Source organism: Cydia strobilella, chromosome 13, assembly GCF_947568885.1.
Source record: "Cydia strobilella chromosome 13, ilCydStro3.1, whole genome shotgun sequence".
NCBI classification, from domain to species: Eukaryota; Metazoa; Arthropoda; class Insecta; order Lepidoptera; family Tortricidae; genus Cydia; species Cydia strobilella.
In genome coordinates, this window is record NC_086053.1 from 17419744 (window position 1) to 17439066 (window position 19323).

At 43.6% G+C, this 19323-nt stretch overlaps 2 protein-coding genes across 3 annotated transcripts in view; both read left to right on the plus strand.

The window, feature by feature from the left end:
• The window catches only part of LOC134746862 (calpain-A-like), a 47013-nt gene extending 42449 nt beyond the window's left edge, over positions 1-4564 (plus strand). For both annotated transcript variants that reach the window (XM_063681436.1, XM_063681437.1), the window contains exons 14-17: positions 494-763; positions 1088-1181; positions 1587-1642; positions 1846-4564. In XM_063681436.1, the coding sequence (XP_063537506.1) occupies positions 494-763; positions 1088-1181; positions 1587-1642; positions 1846-1872 (447 nt within the window). In that variant the 3' untranslated portion in view covers positions 1873-4564. The remainder of the gene's footprint in view (positions 1-493; positions 764-1087; positions 1182-1586; positions 1643-1845) is intronic.
• An 873-nt stretch (positions 4565-5437) lies between these two features.
• LOC134746941 (uncharacterized) overlaps positions 5438-19323 on the plus strand; it is a 28302-nt gene continuing 14416 nt past the window's right edge. Inside the window, exons 1-9 of the mRNA XM_063681513.1 lie at positions 5438-5861; positions 6498-6695; positions 7160-7258; positions 7561-7725; positions 7833-7988; positions 10333-10496; positions 10813-10966; positions 11108-11302; positions 12111-12257. Of these exons, the coding sequence (XP_063537583.1) occupies positions 5658-5861; positions 6498-6695; positions 7160-7258; positions 7561-7725; positions 7833-7988; positions 10333-10496; positions 10813-10966; positions 11108-11302; positions 12111-12257 (1482 nt within the window). The 5' untranslated portion in view covers positions 5438-5657. The remainder of the gene's footprint in view (positions 5862-6497; positions 6696-7159; positions 7259-7560; positions 7726-7832; positions 7989-10332; positions 10497-10812; positions 10967-11107; positions 11303-12110; positions 12258-19323) is intronic.

A 19323-nucleotide genomic window follows, 5' to 3' on the forward strand; every position in this document is an offset into this window, starting at 1 on the left:
ACATGTGCGAGTGGGACACCGCGACCCACTTTTGCTATCTCATGTGGACCGTTTTCTCTAGTCTGGTACGAACACCTTTCTGGCTCGGTGATAAGGTTCAATTTAGTATGGCAAAAAAAGTGACAGTTCGCTCCTGTTTAGGGTATAACTTCATGGACGGCACTGCAAATTTTGCCAGGTCGGCCAGGCAACGTCGCCAACGTCATAGAGTGGCAACGCCGCACGCAACGTATTTGTACACGACATTTGTGACACACACATACGTAAAATTGATGAAAAAATTACGTTGATTTATGTATGATTTCTGTATGAAACAAAGTTTTTCTATTAATTTAGCGCAAACGAATATTCGAAAGTAGATAAATGAGCAAATATTTGTGTAGTAATAGTGTGTAGTGCCTTAATTAAAGCAGATTGAATTTTGTATGAAATTTTGTGTGGGATGGCCCTCCTAGCTCCGAGCCTGATTTACGATGGTTATGGCATATGGCAGGTGGACGCGACACAGCTGCGCGGTGCACTGCGGCGCAGCGGGCTCGGGCGCGGGCTGGGCGCGGCGGTGACGGGCGACGTGTGCCGCGCGCTGGTGGCGCTGCGCGACGCGCGCGTGGCGGGGCGCATGCGCGCGGCGGACGTGCCGGCGCTGGCGCGGCTGCTGGCGCTGTGGCGCGGCGTGTGGGCGCGCCACCAGCGCTGCGGCGCCGTCTCCGCCTACCGCGCCAGGGACATGCTGCGCCAGGCCGGCGTGCACGCCAGCAACAAGGTGCGATACTCACCGACTTTGTCAGTACACCGAGTCCGATCCTGCCGAGCGCGCCCCGGGCCCGGGTTTCGTCCGACTCCATTAGCAAGGGAGCACCGAGGTATGACGTGGCTTTGAAAAGCCCGGCCCCGTATGTAGGGCGTTATTTATGTGGGAGGAGCGCTGAAAGCGCCTCGTTATAAAATGTTGCGAATGTAGTCGTCGAGGCACTATGAGTCGAGCTTCACCGGACCTTGTACCGTAAGGCAATCGCACGGGACCTTTTAAAACACGTTTCATAAAACACAATTTCCTAAGTAATATTTGATATACCTATTCCCCCAGGTGTTGGAAGGCTGCGTGGTCCGCTTCGCACCTAAGGCGCACCTGGCGGCCGACGCGTTCCTTCTGGCGCTTGCTAGAATTCACCTCGCGCACGGTGCGTAAAACTCTCTTCTTTATCACTGATTAATTACCGTAGGAAAAGAACAACAATTGAATAAAATTGAAGACTCTTCTTCTTCCACACCGTGTGACTTTAAATCTGGAGATTGCGGATTAAAACCGCGGCTCGTACAAATGACTTTTTCGCAATGTATTACCACACACACACATTATGTAAGTATATACCAGTCACTTTTCGGAAAAGGAAACATCATTAAAACCATAAGAGTTGGAAGGTCCGATCGCAGTCACTTTCGTGAAAACTACACCACACCAATTCTTGGGATTAGATGCCAAGTGGACCCGTGTAGCCGTGACAAAAAGCCGGAAAAACGTGAGGAAGATGATGATTAATTAGCAGAAATCATATGCAATTAACACATTATTTTTTATTTTTCAGAACGTTACCGCCTCCTCGACACGAAATTGAAGTCCAATCCTCTCTCGTTGGAAGAGGTTCGTATTAACAATTACTTCTTACTTCTTAGTACCTAATTGCTACTTAGGTATATATATGTAACCCTTTAAACGCTACACCTGGGCCGCTTCATCGCGCTTATTGAACGCGTTCGTCAGTTGACGTCTTTGGCGGTCAAAGGGTTAGTTCGCCAGTGTAAAAGTGTTAACCGATATATATATACATATATTATTGCCCACAGATGATCCTGATGACGATCTACTCGTGATCGCGAGGCGCGCATGTTGTTGAGCCCGCTGTCGGTCTACTCCTGAGGCGCTTGTTGTTGGACCCGCTGTTGTCGGTCTACTCCTGAGGCGCTTGTTGTTGGACCAGCTGTTGTCGGTCTACTCCTGAAGCGCGTGTTGTTGGACCAGCTGTTGTTGGTCTACTCCTGAGGCGCGTGTTGTTGGACCCGCTGTTGTCGGTCTACTCATCAGCGCGCATGTTGTTGAGCCCGCTGTTGTCTGTTGCGGAACCTTTATGTTTACTTATTTTATTTGTTTGTGCGACTGCAGTACGCTAGGACGATTTCCCACAAACATTCAGGGATAGGGATCTATAACATCAATCAACTATAAAACATCTATATTGTTATCTAAGTACCACTCCTTAAAATCCGGTTCGAAGGACCTCCACGACATAAAAAAATACGTGCAAAGTAATAAATTGTCGTGCAAAAAGTCTATAGGTATATTTATGCAAAAAGAGTTGGATGCTTCCTCCTGGAGAGATATATTAAATCATTTTACGGTTTAGACTCACTTGTTTTAGTCACTCGCGCGACATGCAAAAAAACCCAATGTAAAATGATTTAATGTTAGTATGTCTCACAACAGTTTAAATTCGATTGGAGAGATATATTTATCTATTACTTCTCTACAATCTTGACCATCTTATCTTACTTCTAAACGATATATATTACGAGTTTTGAATGATTCACGGTTAGTTTCACTAGACTTATATTGATCGGGATATGGATCGTGATTAGACTGATTACCTTTTGTATTGTTTTTGAGCTCCCGATATTTCGACGTAGATACATGCATCTTGTTCACGGGTGACGGGAAATATCGGGAGCTCAAAAACAATACAAAAGGTACAATACAATAAGTCTAGTATTACGATATTATTGTTTATAGCCGACATAATATAAAATTCGTCAAATGCTCCTTCTCTTTTGCTCATGTCGGCGTTAATAGACATAAACAACACCACCATACACCACACACCAGAGTCTCTTATATAGGCATTAATTAAAGATGTTATTTAAATTTATAAATTTTATTTACTTAGACAAGGTTCCAAATTCAAAAACAAAACTCAAGCTTCCCGGGTTTAGGCTATTGCATGTTTTTTAATATTTCTGTGTGAAATCGACCAGCGCTGCGTGTGCGCACGCTAGGTGTATGAGCGGCGACCAAAGACCAATCCGTCCAAACTGTGTACAGTACAAACGTTAACGTGCAGTTTGCTGCACTCACTTGTGATATACTTAAGTAGGCGAGGCGGGCTATGGTATTATAACCAATAACAAAAACAACTGTGAGGTTACTGTGTATACATTGGCTAAGATTTCCACTAACTATTCCTTCTATATTCTCCACTGAGATGAAAAACAGGCAAAGGTGGGATCTATAGAACAAAACTTATTATGTATTTCACAACAGGCCGATTTTTCGAGTTTACGTGAGATATGTACACATTCAAATCAAAACTCGAATGGCTATAATAATCCGATGAGTACATATAATAGTGTTTGGGATGGAACAAGGGCAAGCGAATGATGATGAGTACATATAATAATATAATAATAAAGCCTCTTTATTCCCATATAACTTATAGCTACATGATACATAATTTAAATTTAATCTTATTTTTTATTTTTACTTAAATTATAGGGACCCCTATTGTAGGGTATAAGCCTCCTCCAGATTCTTCCACCTCGTTCTGTCCTGGGCTACTGTTAGCCAGTTTTTGCTGGATACTTTTATAATATCGTCCGCCCATCTTTGTCGTGGATGTCCAATTTTTCTTTTCCCAACCGGACCGGCCCAGGAGTACATATAATAGGTATGAATTATCTTAGATGATTTTTTCGGGCTCCGGCCCTAATCTGTTAAACAAAAGGTATTGTTTCCTTTATGCAGTGGTTACACTGCTTCCTGCTAATAGCCCCGACATAAGTAACGGGAACAAGCCCGTTTAAAAAGGAAAACCATTCTATTTATATGGTTCAAATTCTTGAAACAGCCCATTCGGAGACAACACGTTTTGTTATCTCCAAAGAAAATACCACCCTGATTGTTCTCTGAATGAGCTGTCATATAAATTTGAACCTTTATACTATCACGATAGTTGCTTTTTAAGCGACATGGTTGCTTTGGCACGTGCTGAAGACCGCTCTTAAAAGAAACAAAGACTTTTGTTTAACAGATTAGGGCCCGAGCCCGAAAAAATCATCTGAGATAATTCATCCCTATATCTAGGTATGTGTGCGTGCGAAATCAACTTGTGTTGAAGTTACGGTTTTGTGTTAGCGACCAATACCTCGGCCAAATAGACATCAACTGTGTTTAAATATGTCTCACTGCCTCTTCTAACTTCACAAACAAAAGAATGTTTATATTTTTCTTCACTTCAAAGCCTGGATGACCTCAAAAAAAGCCCGCCGTTCCTACGAGACGCTAAACGTATTGTACCAACGAACACACACTTGAGTTGCCATTTCCAAACTTATTACTACATAATAAGAACCACAAATGGCCACTTGAGTGTGGCTTCGATCTAGAGTTTAAGATATTGTTATAGAATGAGATATTATATCTGGCGGTTATATTAATTTATTGCTGTATTTAATAGAATAAGTTTCAAATGTTCATGTGCAATTTAAATTATTTATTAAAGATTATTTATAAACAGCTTGTATTTTCGTTTTACAATTGCATGTTCTTGTGCTCAACTTCCCAGTTCCAATTCTACAGTTACAATAATTTGTTGTAACTTGTTGTAACGGTTGTAAACTACTATTTTAGTGAGTACGGTAACGCGAAACCATTAAAACGGTTAAGCGGGTAGGTACTAATTTAGGTCACACCCGTTCGTCCCGCTGTGGTCCCGCTACGGTTCCTCGCTAGAACAGTCGTGGTGATGTCATGTTACGAATCTAAGAGTGGAATGCCAAACGAGTCTAAATAATGTTTTATATTATTATAAAGCCTGACCAGTAAATTATGATCATTGTGAAGAGGGCGCTGTATAGCTGGCGCTTATTCTCATGTATACAGTGACAGTTCAGTATAGTATGAAAAAATTAGTTCCAGTGAAATTCCGCATCATATATTCCTGGTCAGGCTTTACATACTATGCTACACACGTTTTAAAAATTAAATAAGGCAGTGCGGATAAATAAATACAATACCATGACGAAACAATGTCCATGTGTGATCTTTCACAATTAAGTTTCAAATCTCAATCACATCGTTTCATATCAGTTCAATCAGTATCTAAATACAATAGAATCTACACTTTTAGTTAGTCATGCACCAAAAAGCGACCAGCGCAGTTAAAATTTAATTATGAATAAATTTTACGATCGGTCAGTTCTAAAATGTAAACAAATCTCCCGCAGTTTTTGCTGTCAAATCTTTAAAAAGTCACAACATTACGTCGTCTACTTTGGCGCTTTAAATAGTGACTCAAATAGCGGAGAAACGTCACTGGCATACTGTCAATTGTCATAGTTATCAACTCGTATCATTTTATCACCAATATCACCGTCTTCGTCACTTAATAGGTATCAAACAAAGATAGAGTACTGAGTTTCGATATCGAAACCAATCGAAACGTGATCGAAACAAAAGCATCGATAGCGTAATGACGTAAACAGATAACAAAGTTCTAGCAAAGCCGGCAAATTTGACAGTTTACGAGCGATATCCGGAGTAAGGGGACGTGTCCCTAGTTGTCCGGGACGCGCGGAAGCTTATGTGACGTGGAAGTGAAATCCTGACGATGCTGGTGTTGTTATGCGCGTGCGCATATCTGGCTGCGGGCGCAGCGGAGCCGGCGCTGCAGGGCTCCTCGCGCTGGTCGGTGGCGTCCAGCGTGCTGCTGAGCGACGCGGCCACCACGGGAGGAGAGTTGGGGTATCGTCTGCAAGCCGCGCTGACGTTGCGCGCGCAGCCGCTAGAAGAAGGGCTGTTGCTGCACTTCACGGTACTCCTGCGCATCCTATACAACCGGCTTGTGCATAACTTAAAACTTTCTAAATCATACTCATGTGCTCTCTCTTCCAATCATTTTTACGAAGTTACATGAGTTGCACCTCTAACATAACTTGTTGATGAACATACTTACTTCAGAAACAAAGGGTCTAGAGGTCAAGGTACAGTAAGAATAAGTGTGAAACGTACAAGGGCATGCTCTTAATGATACCTTATTTAGCAATGTTGCATACTGATTATGAATTAAGTTTTATGTTATGTTATAAGTCTAGACTCAAGATTGCTTGGCTCATGTCTCCAGGCATAAGTACTTTTCATTTTTGGAAATTTACTTGTTGTGGAGATACTTGAATACACCCTAGGGTGGCCCAAAATATGTTGATAAAGAAATTTTAGGAATGTTTGTCTTGCTTACACATCTTTCACAAAGTGTCATTAAAACTACAATCAATTAAATAAATTAAACACAACATATTACCTTTAAAATATATATTTTTTTGATTGATACACAAAGACAAATATTTGTTAGAATCATCAAAAATATGCCGCAGTAAAAAAATTGCGAACATATTTTTGGGCCACCCTGTAATCCCTTTTTTCACACATTATAATAAACCCACATTTATAGCTGGAGTCCCCTCAGCTGATGCTCCGAGGCAAGCACCAGAATGCAGAGTTCCTCCCGAAGCCTTCCATATGGGACTCCATGCCCAGCTCTGAGTTCCTGGCCGTGTGGAGTGAAGGCCACATTACGGAGGCCTTGCTTGACCCCGCAGACCCTCCTGATGTGCTGGACTATAAGAAGGCTCTCATCAGCTTATTCCAGGTTATTCATCAAATTAATTAATGTTGTAATTTCAGGACACATGTTATACATGGATATGTACAATATTCAGTTTCATTATTTTCTGCAACAGCTTTTAAAAATATTTATTATTTTCAGACTGAGTTCTTCAGTTATTAACCTAAAGGTGGAACCATCTTGATTGATATTCTGATTGCATGTCAAACTGATCATTTGCTAAATGATGTTTATTTTGTTGGTTTTCTAACCTTTATTTAGCTAATAGGTTTTGATTTTGATTTACATAAATATTAACATGTCTTTATAGTGCATAATAACATTAATACAGTTAATGATAAATATTTATCTTTTGAAGACAACGTAATTATCTTTGGATAATTACTTTGTAATAATAACTGAATTTGCATTGATATTTGTAAATTATATGCTAACAAACACAGCACAGCAAATGTGTTAAAAAAACGTGAATAATGTTTTTTTTTTAGTTCCAAGTAGAGGAGGGTGAGCGCAATGAGACCGATGTGTCGGGCTACTGTCATGTGCACTATGATGCCGTCTCCGAATTGGTCTTCAGGAAAAGCAAGGTTGGTATTCACAAATATGCTGGTATTATCCAGAGATATAAAAAAATGTTATGTATTTAATACGTAGATTATTTTCTTTAAAACCATAGTTTATTAATTGTATGAGAAAAGTTTTAATTTTCCTAAGTAAAAGACTTAAACAGCATTTTCAACTGGTCCAGATAATAAGATTAGCTATTTCTCACAAATTAGTGTAGACATGTATGAGCAGAGGCAAAAATAATGTAAAAAAACTTATATCTGTGTTTTAAACCTAGTTACATTTTAATACCCATCAAGGTACTTCGTTACGTTGTCTGCAGATGCAATGCACGTGGCAAGAAACGGTAGACGAGGACGAAAACGACGGCTGCGCGGAGCGACGGCGAGTCGTTCGCTACGAATTGGCCCCGGGCGGTGTCCTCAAGAGTATTACTGCCGATGAAGTACTGCTACTGCGCGGCACGGACCGCACACACGCGCTAAAGGTTAATATATCTTGTGATTATTCATAGTCATCATGTCGCTAGTTGTATACATTGTTTAGTAATGGTCCTCAGACGTAGTTGTATATAAGTTGTGAGTGTTATCCCAGGCGCGCGCGCTGCACATGCTGGCCCTTGCGGGTGCGCCCGCGCCGGCCCCGGCCCCGGCCCCGGCGGGACTCGCCGCGGCGCGCGAGCGTCTCCCCGCGCTGCAGCCCGCCCCGCTGCCGCTCGAACTGAGGCCCGAATCCGATGATGACCCAAAGGTACTTATTGTCGTCTCTCTCTTTCACGGGTTTTGTTTGCGTTTTCAATACAATACTGAAGTCCGTCCACGCTAAATCGCCAGCAAAGTTTTACGCGAAGTGAGACTCGTCGGCCATACATTGCCACCGCCGAGTGCCGCGTCGATGCCATTGCAAACTACTCTATCCCTAGTTTAAGTTTTACTAACAAAATATGGATTTTTAGTCTAAATTTTTTTTTTGTATTGCTCAGTCTAAAGAAATAAACATGTCGCGCGAGTGACTAAACCAAGTGAGTCTAAACCGTAAAATGATTTAATGTTAGTATGTCTCACAACAGTTTAAATTCGAAATAAACATACTAATATACAAACATACAAACTTTTACATTTATTTCTAGCTTTTGCCCGCCACTTCGTCTGCGTAGGATGATGATGATGATTGGTTGAACTATCCTCTGTCGTTCCTACCTCAAACTATCTCCATGGTCCATACTTACCGAATTTTATCTAAATCGGTCCAGTACTCCGGATTAGGATATCGATATAACAAATTAAAATAAGTAATAACCCTTTTATACAAGCCAAGCAAAATGAAACCTTATATGAAAGACACAAGAACTTTGAGTAACGAAAGCTTTCCCAATTGTATTATCTGTAGCTGTACGTTATGAATTGGTGCTACTTTGTGTTGCATGTGTTGATAGCTGTTGGATCTCCAAAATATAAATAAATAAATAAGTAATGTAACAGCCCAGGATGCCATGTCGTAAAGCCACGTCAGCGTCAGCGTCAGCGCGGCGCGGCGCGTCTCGTCTGTTAAATCAATGTATCGCGTCCGTGAACTTAGTTCGTGGAGATAGCGCCGCCGCTTATCTCACGCGCACTGACCCCTGCCCGAACTATTAACACACTTTACTACAATGTAAACCTTGTTGTAATGGGATAAGGTATATCAATAATCAGTTAATTTTTGCTGTACGCGTCGCGTGGCGTGGCGACGGATCGGATATGTATCATTCATACAAGAATAGCTATGAAAATGCAATGCGTTTATATTCCTGCTAGTCATGACATTAGGGTCGCAATTATGTAAGTCAGTCGACCACTCAAGATTTTTCCACTCACATTTTACTTGATGATAATTAAATTAAATTAATAATGATACAATCCAGATGATTTAATACTGTATTCAAATTATAATAGGTACATATCTGAATTTGACATTTGCGAAATCGTCAATTAGAACCAAATGCGTCGCAAATGTTACGTAAAACGGGCGTGTTTCGTGCGGACAATGTACCGAATAGTTAACGATTTTAGTACATTTTCCCAATGCTTGCATCGTATAATTCGTATAGCTTTTTAAGAAGCCAATCGCCGATCAGTTTATAATAAAATAAAAAAAGTAGAAGGCAGCAAGAAAATAATGACGATGACGCTAACTCTCCCACTAGCATTACGGCCCAAAGAATCTGGAATTACCTGGATTCAACGGGCATTAATAATGAACTTCAGCTGCAGCTTGGTCGACGTGGCACTTAAAGGCCTAAAACACCCCCAATAATAATAACTCCTACGAAAAAGTTTTTGAAACCTGATGCAGTGTTGCAGAATAACACAAAGATTTATATGCGCAGGTTTAGGTATCCATTTCATGTTTATATTTCAAGGTGCATTCGTCACGTAATATGCGTTATCGGTTGCAACATCACGGTTATGTTATAGTTTATGAGTTATATCGCTTCATCTGGCCGACTGGACTTGTAAATTAACGTGTAAACTGCGATGTAACGGATGTTGTGTTGTGTTGTGAGTGTCCTTACTACTGGTTTGATATGGCTATTGTACAATACATTTTTACATATTTTATTGTTAATTTATATTTCGCTTTCAGCCTTTATAAGGCAGAGGAAATATATTTCCCATATGATTTTGAACTTTGTGTCAAAGTGATAGGGTTCAATTTTGCATAATTTCTGGCACCCGTATGCCTTAATAAAGGGTTAATCCTGCAATTAAGCTTTTTTTTGGGTTCGCTCTTGGAACCTAATCCCAAAAATTTTTGCAGGCCTTGGGTATTTACAAAAGTGGCTGCCATCTGACCTCACAACCCAGAGACCTAAGCCTTTTACTAACTAACAACCAGGTCTTTTACGGTTTAATCTGGTTTGTTACAAAAAACTCATTCGTACAAGTCGGGGTTAAAAATCTACGATACTTATTATAATATTGACGTCGACACATTTTTAAGAGCTCTGGCAACCAATCGTTGCTGCCAAGTAGGTATTTTTCCACAACCAACCACACCCAAACGACTACACTCTACACCCACAACCGCAACCTCACGATTAGTCATTGCGCAGGAGTCCCTGTCCTCGGCGCTGTCGGCGCACCGCGCGGCCGTCGAGGAGGCGCGCGCCGGCAGCGCGGAGGCGGCCGCGGCCACGCTGGCGCTGCTGCCCGCCATACGAGCCGCCACGGCTAACGAGCTGACGGCGCTGCTCGACCATCCCGATACTGACGAGTTGTAAGCACGTGCTCGTGTCCCTCTGTTGCCGCTGTTGCCCGAATTGAGAACGGCTTCAACTAAAGAGCTGACAACTGCTCGACCATCCCAAAGCTTAAATATTATGCTACAATTAAAGGTTCTTATTAGATTGCACTTTCGCAAAAAATACTAGTCTCGAAGCGAATCACTAAAACGTAACTACTTTTATATATCTAAGTACCTATATTTTGTTTTTAAGATGTTACAATCTCCTAAAAAACAGGTTATTTGACGATAGGTTTTTTTTAACAATCCGGTAAGAAATGTCAACGTTACGGTTATTTTGCGTTTTCAGAGAAGGCCTAGTCCGCGTACTCGGCCTGGCGGGGTCACGCGGCGCACATCTGGCTGCGCGTGAGACGCTACAATTACAAGCTAAAGAACCGCCCCGAGAACACCTCGGCAGGGAATACCTCGCCGCACTGGCTATAGCACCGGAGGTGGAGGAGGTAAGGGGGAGGAGGGGGAGGGGACGCTAAACCGCAAGCTACATAACTGCCGCGAGAACACCTCGTCCAAATTGTATTTTAATTGTGTGTTTAACAATTGTAATTAGTTGAAATAATCCCGTTGTATGTTATTCTGTTCAGTTTGTGATCCGCGACGCGATGAAGCTGGGCGCTGCGGGCGGCGCGCTCGCCCCCGCGGCCTCACTAGCGGCCGCCGCGGCGACGGCGACGCACCGCCCCCGCCCCCGCCCCCGCCACCGCGCGCCCCCCACTGCACGAGACGCCCTCACTACGGAGGTCAAGAACTCACTCACCAGAAGCCTCTCTAAGTGCAAGGTATGCACTCATTACGATATTATTTGTAATATTGTTGTTTTACAATGTTTAGATATATTCCGATATACATATATCTGTACAATTATACCGATTGATTGTTTTAACTTTTAAAATGCAACATGAGTGCGAAAGCCGAAAGGCGGGCGCTGCATTTGCTTAGGCCTTTTATACGAACAGAAATGCGTTAAGTTGGGTGCACCGAGAAAAAAATTGAAAACTACTTACGAAAAGCAATTTCCGGAGTGACAAAATGCGACAATCGTACATCACGCGATATTTTTATGAGAACGATTAAACTTGCATATATTATTGATACGAGCGGAAATTTTAATCTGTGATTTAAATGTGTGTAGTTTTGGTACCGAACAGTGCAATGTCAGCCCCTTCGGGTTCCATAATTTGACAAAAAGCTAAGCAGGAAGCGGGTAGTAGTACTCCTCGGGCTTCCTTTCGGGCACATACCGTCAAACAGATTCGAGCAATTTATGAAATTAGCCGCATCACCAAACTGTCCTGAATGCAATAAAATAGAAGATGTTCACCATGTGTTGATGGAATGTGTCCGCAACGAGGTGCTGAGGAGTGACATGGAGTTTAGCAAAACTACCAACATAGGTAGCTGTAACATCTTCCTGGTGTCGCCACTATCAGACGAGGCCAGAATGATGTGCAATCTATACTTTAAAATAGTGTAGTAGTGCAGCTACACTACTACTTTATTACTATAGAGCTCACTACGGGGGTGACGAAACCCCATCTTTAATTTTTTTTATATAGATTTAAAAAAAAAACTGTGATCGCTTGACAGGAGGACGCATGCTCCGCGGCGCGGATTCTCGCTCTAGGACAGCTCCGAAGGCCCGAGCTGGTCGAGCTGTTCCTAGAACACGCCGAAAAGGGCGAGCGCGCAACCGCGCTCGCCGCCATTGCTGCACTACGAGCTGTGGCTAAAGAGGTAACTCATGTCATTTATGTTACTCGGACACGCTATTATAACACTATGAGCGGTGTTTAAAAACGGTGGGAATAAATATTTGAACGTTTTTCTCCCTACTCATTTATAATTTCCCATACCTAACGGGACATTTAGTAGGTCGGAACACTCAGAACATTCTAGATCGCGACACAGGGCCCATGTGAAACTGTTTATAATATCGTGTAACATGTTTTACAGTACATATGGTGATGGTGCTACTTTCTCGCACTAGTGCGTAAAGAGTATTTTTCGTGCATATGTCGAAAGTTTAAAGGGCCATTATGTACTGTAAAACGTTGTACGATACACGTGCGAATAGGTAATTCGCAACTCGTGTCGATTTAAAACACTCCCTGCGGTCGTGTTTTAATTTATCGCCACTCGTTTCGAATTTCCTCTATTCCGCACTTGTTTCATAAATAACTATTTCAACACACTTGCTCAAAACGACGTTTTTATTCCACCGACCGGCCGGCAGTACGAGTATGACAGATGAAACATACAATACTAACTTGATGACAATAAAAAATTGATTAATATGAAAGTTTCTTTTTTTTTCTCGCAAGTGTGTTGAAAAACGTCGTATGAAACGCGTGTGCATTGGCGCGCACAATATTGCCTCGTGTGTAATGACCACCTTGGCACACTTGTATCATAATGTACTATATAAGCATGGTCGCAATAAAGTATTTTTTTTTTTTAATTTATTGAGAAACAAACAGTCTTAAAGTAAACATAAGCAACTTAGCTAATAGCTACAAATTGATTTTTTATAGACCTATAGTTTCCTAATTCACATATCGAGGTACAATTAAAAAGTAATGATAAATAGTGCAAACTTGTAGTACCTAGTAGTTGTACATAATCAAAACAATAGTATACCAACTAATACAATAGCATATAAATGTATAAACAAGAGAAAAGACTTATACTTACACTTTTCACTTACTTAGACTTAAATTACTAAGATTACAAGTACTTACTATCGGGTTGCTTGCAACATTTCACCCTTATTTTAATAAAGAATATACAGTTCTTTTAAACAAGCCTAATGAACAAATCTGCGTCCATACATTTTTCATTGTACTGCCTACACGCGCGCCCAATATACGAATGCCGTGCGTGTTTTGTTCTGCTGTTAGGAATGCTAAATAATGCCTTACTGCGACAACTACGTTCATTCCTACGGGGGACACGAAAGCAAATTGTATGTAATAAATCGGGGGCATCTACAACATTATTAATAATTTTGAATAAAAATGCTAAATCTGTACAGGACCGTCTAAGTGAAAGTGGCTGGATATTATGATGTGTGGCCGAGGAAGCGTAATTTACATAGTTACGACCCACTCGAAATTCCAGTGCTTTAACGAATTTTTTCTGGAGTCTTTCAATTCGGGTCTTATGGACATTAAAGAGAGGATTCCACGCTACAGAAGCAAATTCCAATCTACTGCGAACGTAACTATTATAAAGAAGTTTATAAGTGAGAGGTCTTCGAAAAGGTTTTGCTACACGAAGAACGAAACCCAGTAGTTTGTATGCTTTGTTTAAAATATGATCTATATGAGGGTTAAACGTTAGTTTTGCATCCATTAACACCCCTACTACTAGGTCACGTATAATATGTTGTCGTGTTAGAGTACTGCCGCACACGCGGCCGGTAACTGAATACAATGGGATCCCTTTTCCGAGTGAAAGTAATAACTGAACATTTATCACTATTTAAAAACAGATTATTTTCAATACAAAATGTTTCAAAACTAGTTAGATCATCCTGCAGTAGGGCACAGTCAGCGTCTGTTTCAATGACTCGAAATATTTTAGTATCATCAGCATATAAAAGAGCTTTCGAATTTATCAGACACTCCGTGATATCATTTATATATAATATAAATAATAATGGACCCAAATGGGACCCTTGAGGGACACCTGAGGTGGTTATTTTGAAAGCCGATGAAAAACCTCCGAGTACAACACTTTGGGACCTATTTTCAATATAAGATTTCACCCATCGAAAAAGATCCCCATGGATGCCAAGGTTCCCGAGTTTCACCAGAAGCGTATTGTAAGAAATTTTGTCGAACGCTTTGGCGAAGTCTGTGTAGACTGCATCGACTTGATGCTTATTATCCATTGCATCTCGTATGACTTCACTAAAAGACAAAAGATTACTCTCCACACTTCGACCCCTGTAAAACCCGTGCTGACTCGGATTGATATGACGCCGTACAGCGTATGATAATTGAACAGTGACAATTTTTTCCAATATTGTACCGAATTGGCACAACTTAGAGATAGGCCTATATTTTTCGACGTCCTGGCTTATAGAACCCTTGGGTATAGGTGTAATCCACGCCGTTTTCCAGATTTGCGGAACCTTTCCCTCCTTGATAGACTGCTGAAATAATTTGGTGACAGGAACCACCAAAGTGCCAGCACATTTACTAATAAGTAAAGGATGTATACGATCAGGTCCTGCGCCTTTATTTATATCTACAGATTTCAGATACTTAAGGACCATTTCATTTGTTAACCTGATTGTACTGAAGTTAAAAACTGGCTTTGGCGGTGGATCCAGACAGTCGATGTTCAGAGGTGGCAAGGTGGAATTTTCAAAGACTGACTGGAAATGATCACTGAACATATTACAAATATTTTCACCGTCTGATGCTGAAACTGTAATTCATTGTTTGAGGTATGCCTTTATTAGACATTGAAGACTTAATAAATTTCCAAAAATGTTTTACATGTGAATTTATCTTATCCTCGGAACTGTCTATATAATTTTTATAACACTCATTTTCTATTTTTTCAGCTCTTTTTCTTAAAATTTTAAAACTTTAATAATCTAACGGGTTACCATAATATTTCCATAATTTATGATGTTTTTTTTTTCTTTCAAAATCTTTCTTAAAGACCTACTATGCCATACAGGATAATTTGTACACGAGTTTCTAGAATAATGGCAAGGTACGTGTTTATCTATATATAACAAATTATTAAACTTGTTTACGCAACCTTCGATGTTTAAATTATTGAAAAATGTGTCCCAATCTATATTTAATAGGTCGCTGAATCATCATAATTTGCTGAATAGAATTTATATATAAGGGTTTTAGCAGGTTTAATTGGCGCAGTATAATTAAGCTTTAGGTTTAAAAATAATGCAGCATGGTGTATATCCTCTGGAGTTAAAGGAATATTACACCTAGTGACTGTACAAAGCTCGTTACTAAATATGAGGTCAAGGACACGGTTATTGACATTAACAATGTTATTAAATTGATTTAGACCACTGAGTGCCATAAAATCATGTACAAATTTGACTATAACATTACTTTTTTTTTTTTTATGAAATAGGAGGCAAACGAGCAGACGGATCACCTGATGGTAAGCGATTATCGCCGCCCATGGACACCCGCAACACCAGAGGGGTTGTAAGTGCGTTGCCGGCCTTTAAGATGGGAGTACGCTCTTTTCTTGAAGGTTTGAAGGTCATATCGGTCCGGAAATACCGCAGGCGACAGTTCATTCCACAGTTTAGCTGTGCGAGGCAGGAAGTTTCTAGAGAAACGCACAGTTGAGGACTGCCAACCATCTAAGTGGTAAGGATGGTAATGTTGTCGCGTAGGGCGATGGCGAAAAGAAGCGGCAGGGATTAATCCGAACAATTCCTCGGAGCACTCCCCGTTATACACGCGATAGAAAATGCAGAGCGAGGCCACATCTTATTACTAGAGTTATTTAGGGATATAACTCCGGAGCCACCTCCTAACCATTCAGCATGGGAGATGTCGAAGTCCCCTGTAATAAGGAATACATCATCAGGGTGATCAAGAATAAGTCGAGAAGTTATGTCAAAAAATGATTCTACAGCATCTTTATGGTTAGATCCGTGCGGAATATATACGCATGCGATATTTAAGTATCTACGCTGAGAATTATTGTGATCATTACTAAAAGGGAGCGATATCCAAACACACTCTGCGTGCGCGGGGGCGGGGGGAGGGGCAGGGCCAGGCGCGCCGCAGCGGCAGCAGGTCGCGGCGCGCCGCCACCAGCACGCCCCCGCCCCCCGCCGCGCGCGGCGCCGCTGTCGACCTCCGACCGGTCGCACCTGCGGGGGCGGGGGGAGGGGCAGGGCCAGGCGCGGCGCAGCGGCAGCAGGTCGCGGCGCGCCGCCACCAGCACGCCCCCGCCCCCCGCCGCGCGCGGCGCCGCTGTCGACCTCCGACCGGTCGCACCTGCGGGGGCGGGGGGAGGGGCAGGGCCAGGCGCGGCGCAGCGGCAGCAGGTCGCGGCGCGCCGCCACCAGCACGCCCCCGCCCCCCGCCGCGCGCGGCGCCGCTGTCGACCTCCGACCGGTCGCACCTGCGGGGGCGGGGGGAGGGGCAGGGCCAGGCGCGCCGCAGCGGCAGCAGGTCGCGGCGCGCCGCCACCAGCACGCCCCCGCCCCCCGCCGCGCGCGGCGCCGCTGTCGACCTCCGACCGGTCGCACCTGCGGGGGCGGGGGGAGGGGCAGGGCCAGGCGCGGCGCAGCGGCAGCAGGTCGCGGCGCGCCGCCACCAGCACGCCCCCGCCCCCCGCCGCGCGCGGCGCCGCTGTCGACCTCCGACCGGTCGCACCTGCGGGGGCGGGGGGAGGGGCAGGGCCAGGCGCGCCGCAGCGGCAGCAGGTCGCGGCGCGCCGCCACCAGCACGCCCCCGCCCCCCGCCGCGCGCGGCGCCGCTGTCGACCTCCGACCGGTCGCACCTGCGGGGGCGGGGGGAGGGGCAGGGCCAGGCGCGGCGCAGCGGCAGCAGGTCGCGGCGCGCCGCCACCAGCACGCCCCCGCCCCCCGCCGCGCGCGGCGCCGCTGTCGACCTCCGACCGGTCGCACCTGCGGGGGCGGGGGGAGGGGCAGGGCCAGGCGCGCCGCAGCGGCAGCAGGTCGCGGCGCGCCGCCACCAGCACGCCCCCGCCCCCCGCCGCGCGCGGCGCCGCTGTCGACCTCCGACCGGTCGCACCTGCGGGGGCGGGGGGAGGGGCAGGGCCAGGCGCGCCGCAGCGGCAGCAGGTCGCGGCGCGCCGCCACCAGCACGCCCCCGCCACGCGCCGCGCGCGGCGCCGCTGTCGACCTCCGACCGGTCGCACCTATATACTATGTATCTTTCGTCAACATATTCTCTGTCATAAAAATTCGAGGTCAGCCAGGATTCAGTAATACAGATAAAATCGTAATCGGCCAGGGCAACTTGTGAAAAGAAACTATGCGATTTAGTTCGTAGTCCCCGTACGTTTTGATAATAACCGTTTAATAGCTTATCCGTCACTGTAGATAAAATTTATTTATTTGCATTAATTTAAAAATAAGAACATAGCATAAGCGTATATATGTACTGTGTGTAGCTATTAACAGCAGTCGCATAAAGGCACCATTATAGTACAAGGCAGTTGAGGCATTACAAAATAATACGATACAAAAACATATATATTGTTTATTGACAGATAAAGTATTTGCGATATGGCGGCGGGCGTATGTAAGTACGGGTACATATAAAGCGTTGAGGTAACGACAGAATTTATAATAATGAGACGCGCATGTAGGTATGTTCATAATAGCCGTAAGCAAATAGATGAAAAATGATGTTACTTGTGCTAAATAGACGAGAAGTACTTTGGCAGTCATTTGTAAAGGCAAAGGGCAACAACAGAGTATATAATAATCATATTCACATGCATACATGTACATACTGATATAACATAAAAGTCACTTTAACTTTAATAGATCCGAATCATTATTTATCGCGACGATTCTAGACGTGTCGGTCTTACGTATGAGGATCTTACAATCGCGAGTCCAAAGCACAGATTAATAAATAGTTACTACGTAACAGATACATCATTCCCATACAAAAGCGAAAATACCTACGCTATAATAGCATACAAATTCTTAATAATAATACCTGCTGCTCAGGACGAGAAGAAATGTGCCATAAGTACGCGAACAAAGAGTCGAGACTGCCTTGCTCGCCGTGCGAGTCACGTGCCAACGCGTCATCGTAAGAAAACATCGTACAACCCTAGCGGTACTGTTACTTATGTTATTATTGTAATAAAACAAATGTTGCGAATAAACCATATTTTTTATTAGTCAATCAAATATTTAAAAACAACAATTATATTACCTGACTCAAAAAACTCCTTCATTTACGATTTACCTACTTATGTTCAAAGAAATAAATGGTGACAAAATTCATAAAGATAGATTTAAAATACTACTCGCTAAATACGACAAATTTTCCTTTGTTTTTTGACTTTTACACCCATCTACTGCACAATAATTTCGTGGTTTCGGCATTTCGAAGCGTAGGCGCGGGAAACGCGCGGTGCGAGCGCTCAGGCGGGCGTTCGGCGGCCCTCTGTCGGTTGAATCGTCGACGATACGCCGAGCGGTAGGCATATAGCGCGTGGCCTTGACCGAGTGAAGGAGGCCTGTCCAAAGGTATGCATACTGGAGCTCAGCCTTCCTTTCCCTGGCGCGTTTTAAAAGCAGTTTATTTGCCGGCGTGAGGTGATCACTTATGAATATGGCGCGAGCCGGCCTCTCCGTGCCGATGTCTGTGGTGGTGAGGCCGCGGCGCGCGCGCACCGCTGCCAGCAGCTGGTCCTTGCACAGCCGCCTGGTGAATTTGACTATGATCGCGGGGGGACGTGGTTCCGTCACATTGCTACCTACGCTCCTCTCGCCTGTCGCGTCGCCTTCCGAGTTGGTGTCAACTTGACCAGTATTTCTGCTAACGAAACGGCGGACGCGATGTATGGAATCCACCTCGTTAGCCTCCAGATGTACACCGACTTTTTTGTAAATAGTGTCCAATATCATTAAAAGATTTTCATCCTTTTTATACGGTATTCCAGATACTTCGACGTTGTTCATTCGTGCATTTTGATCGCGCACATGCAATTCGTTTTGTAGGTTATGTATTGTTTGACTTGAGGTGGCAAGTTCCGATTGTAATTTCGAAAAGACTTTCGAACTACTTTCCAGAGCAATTACTCT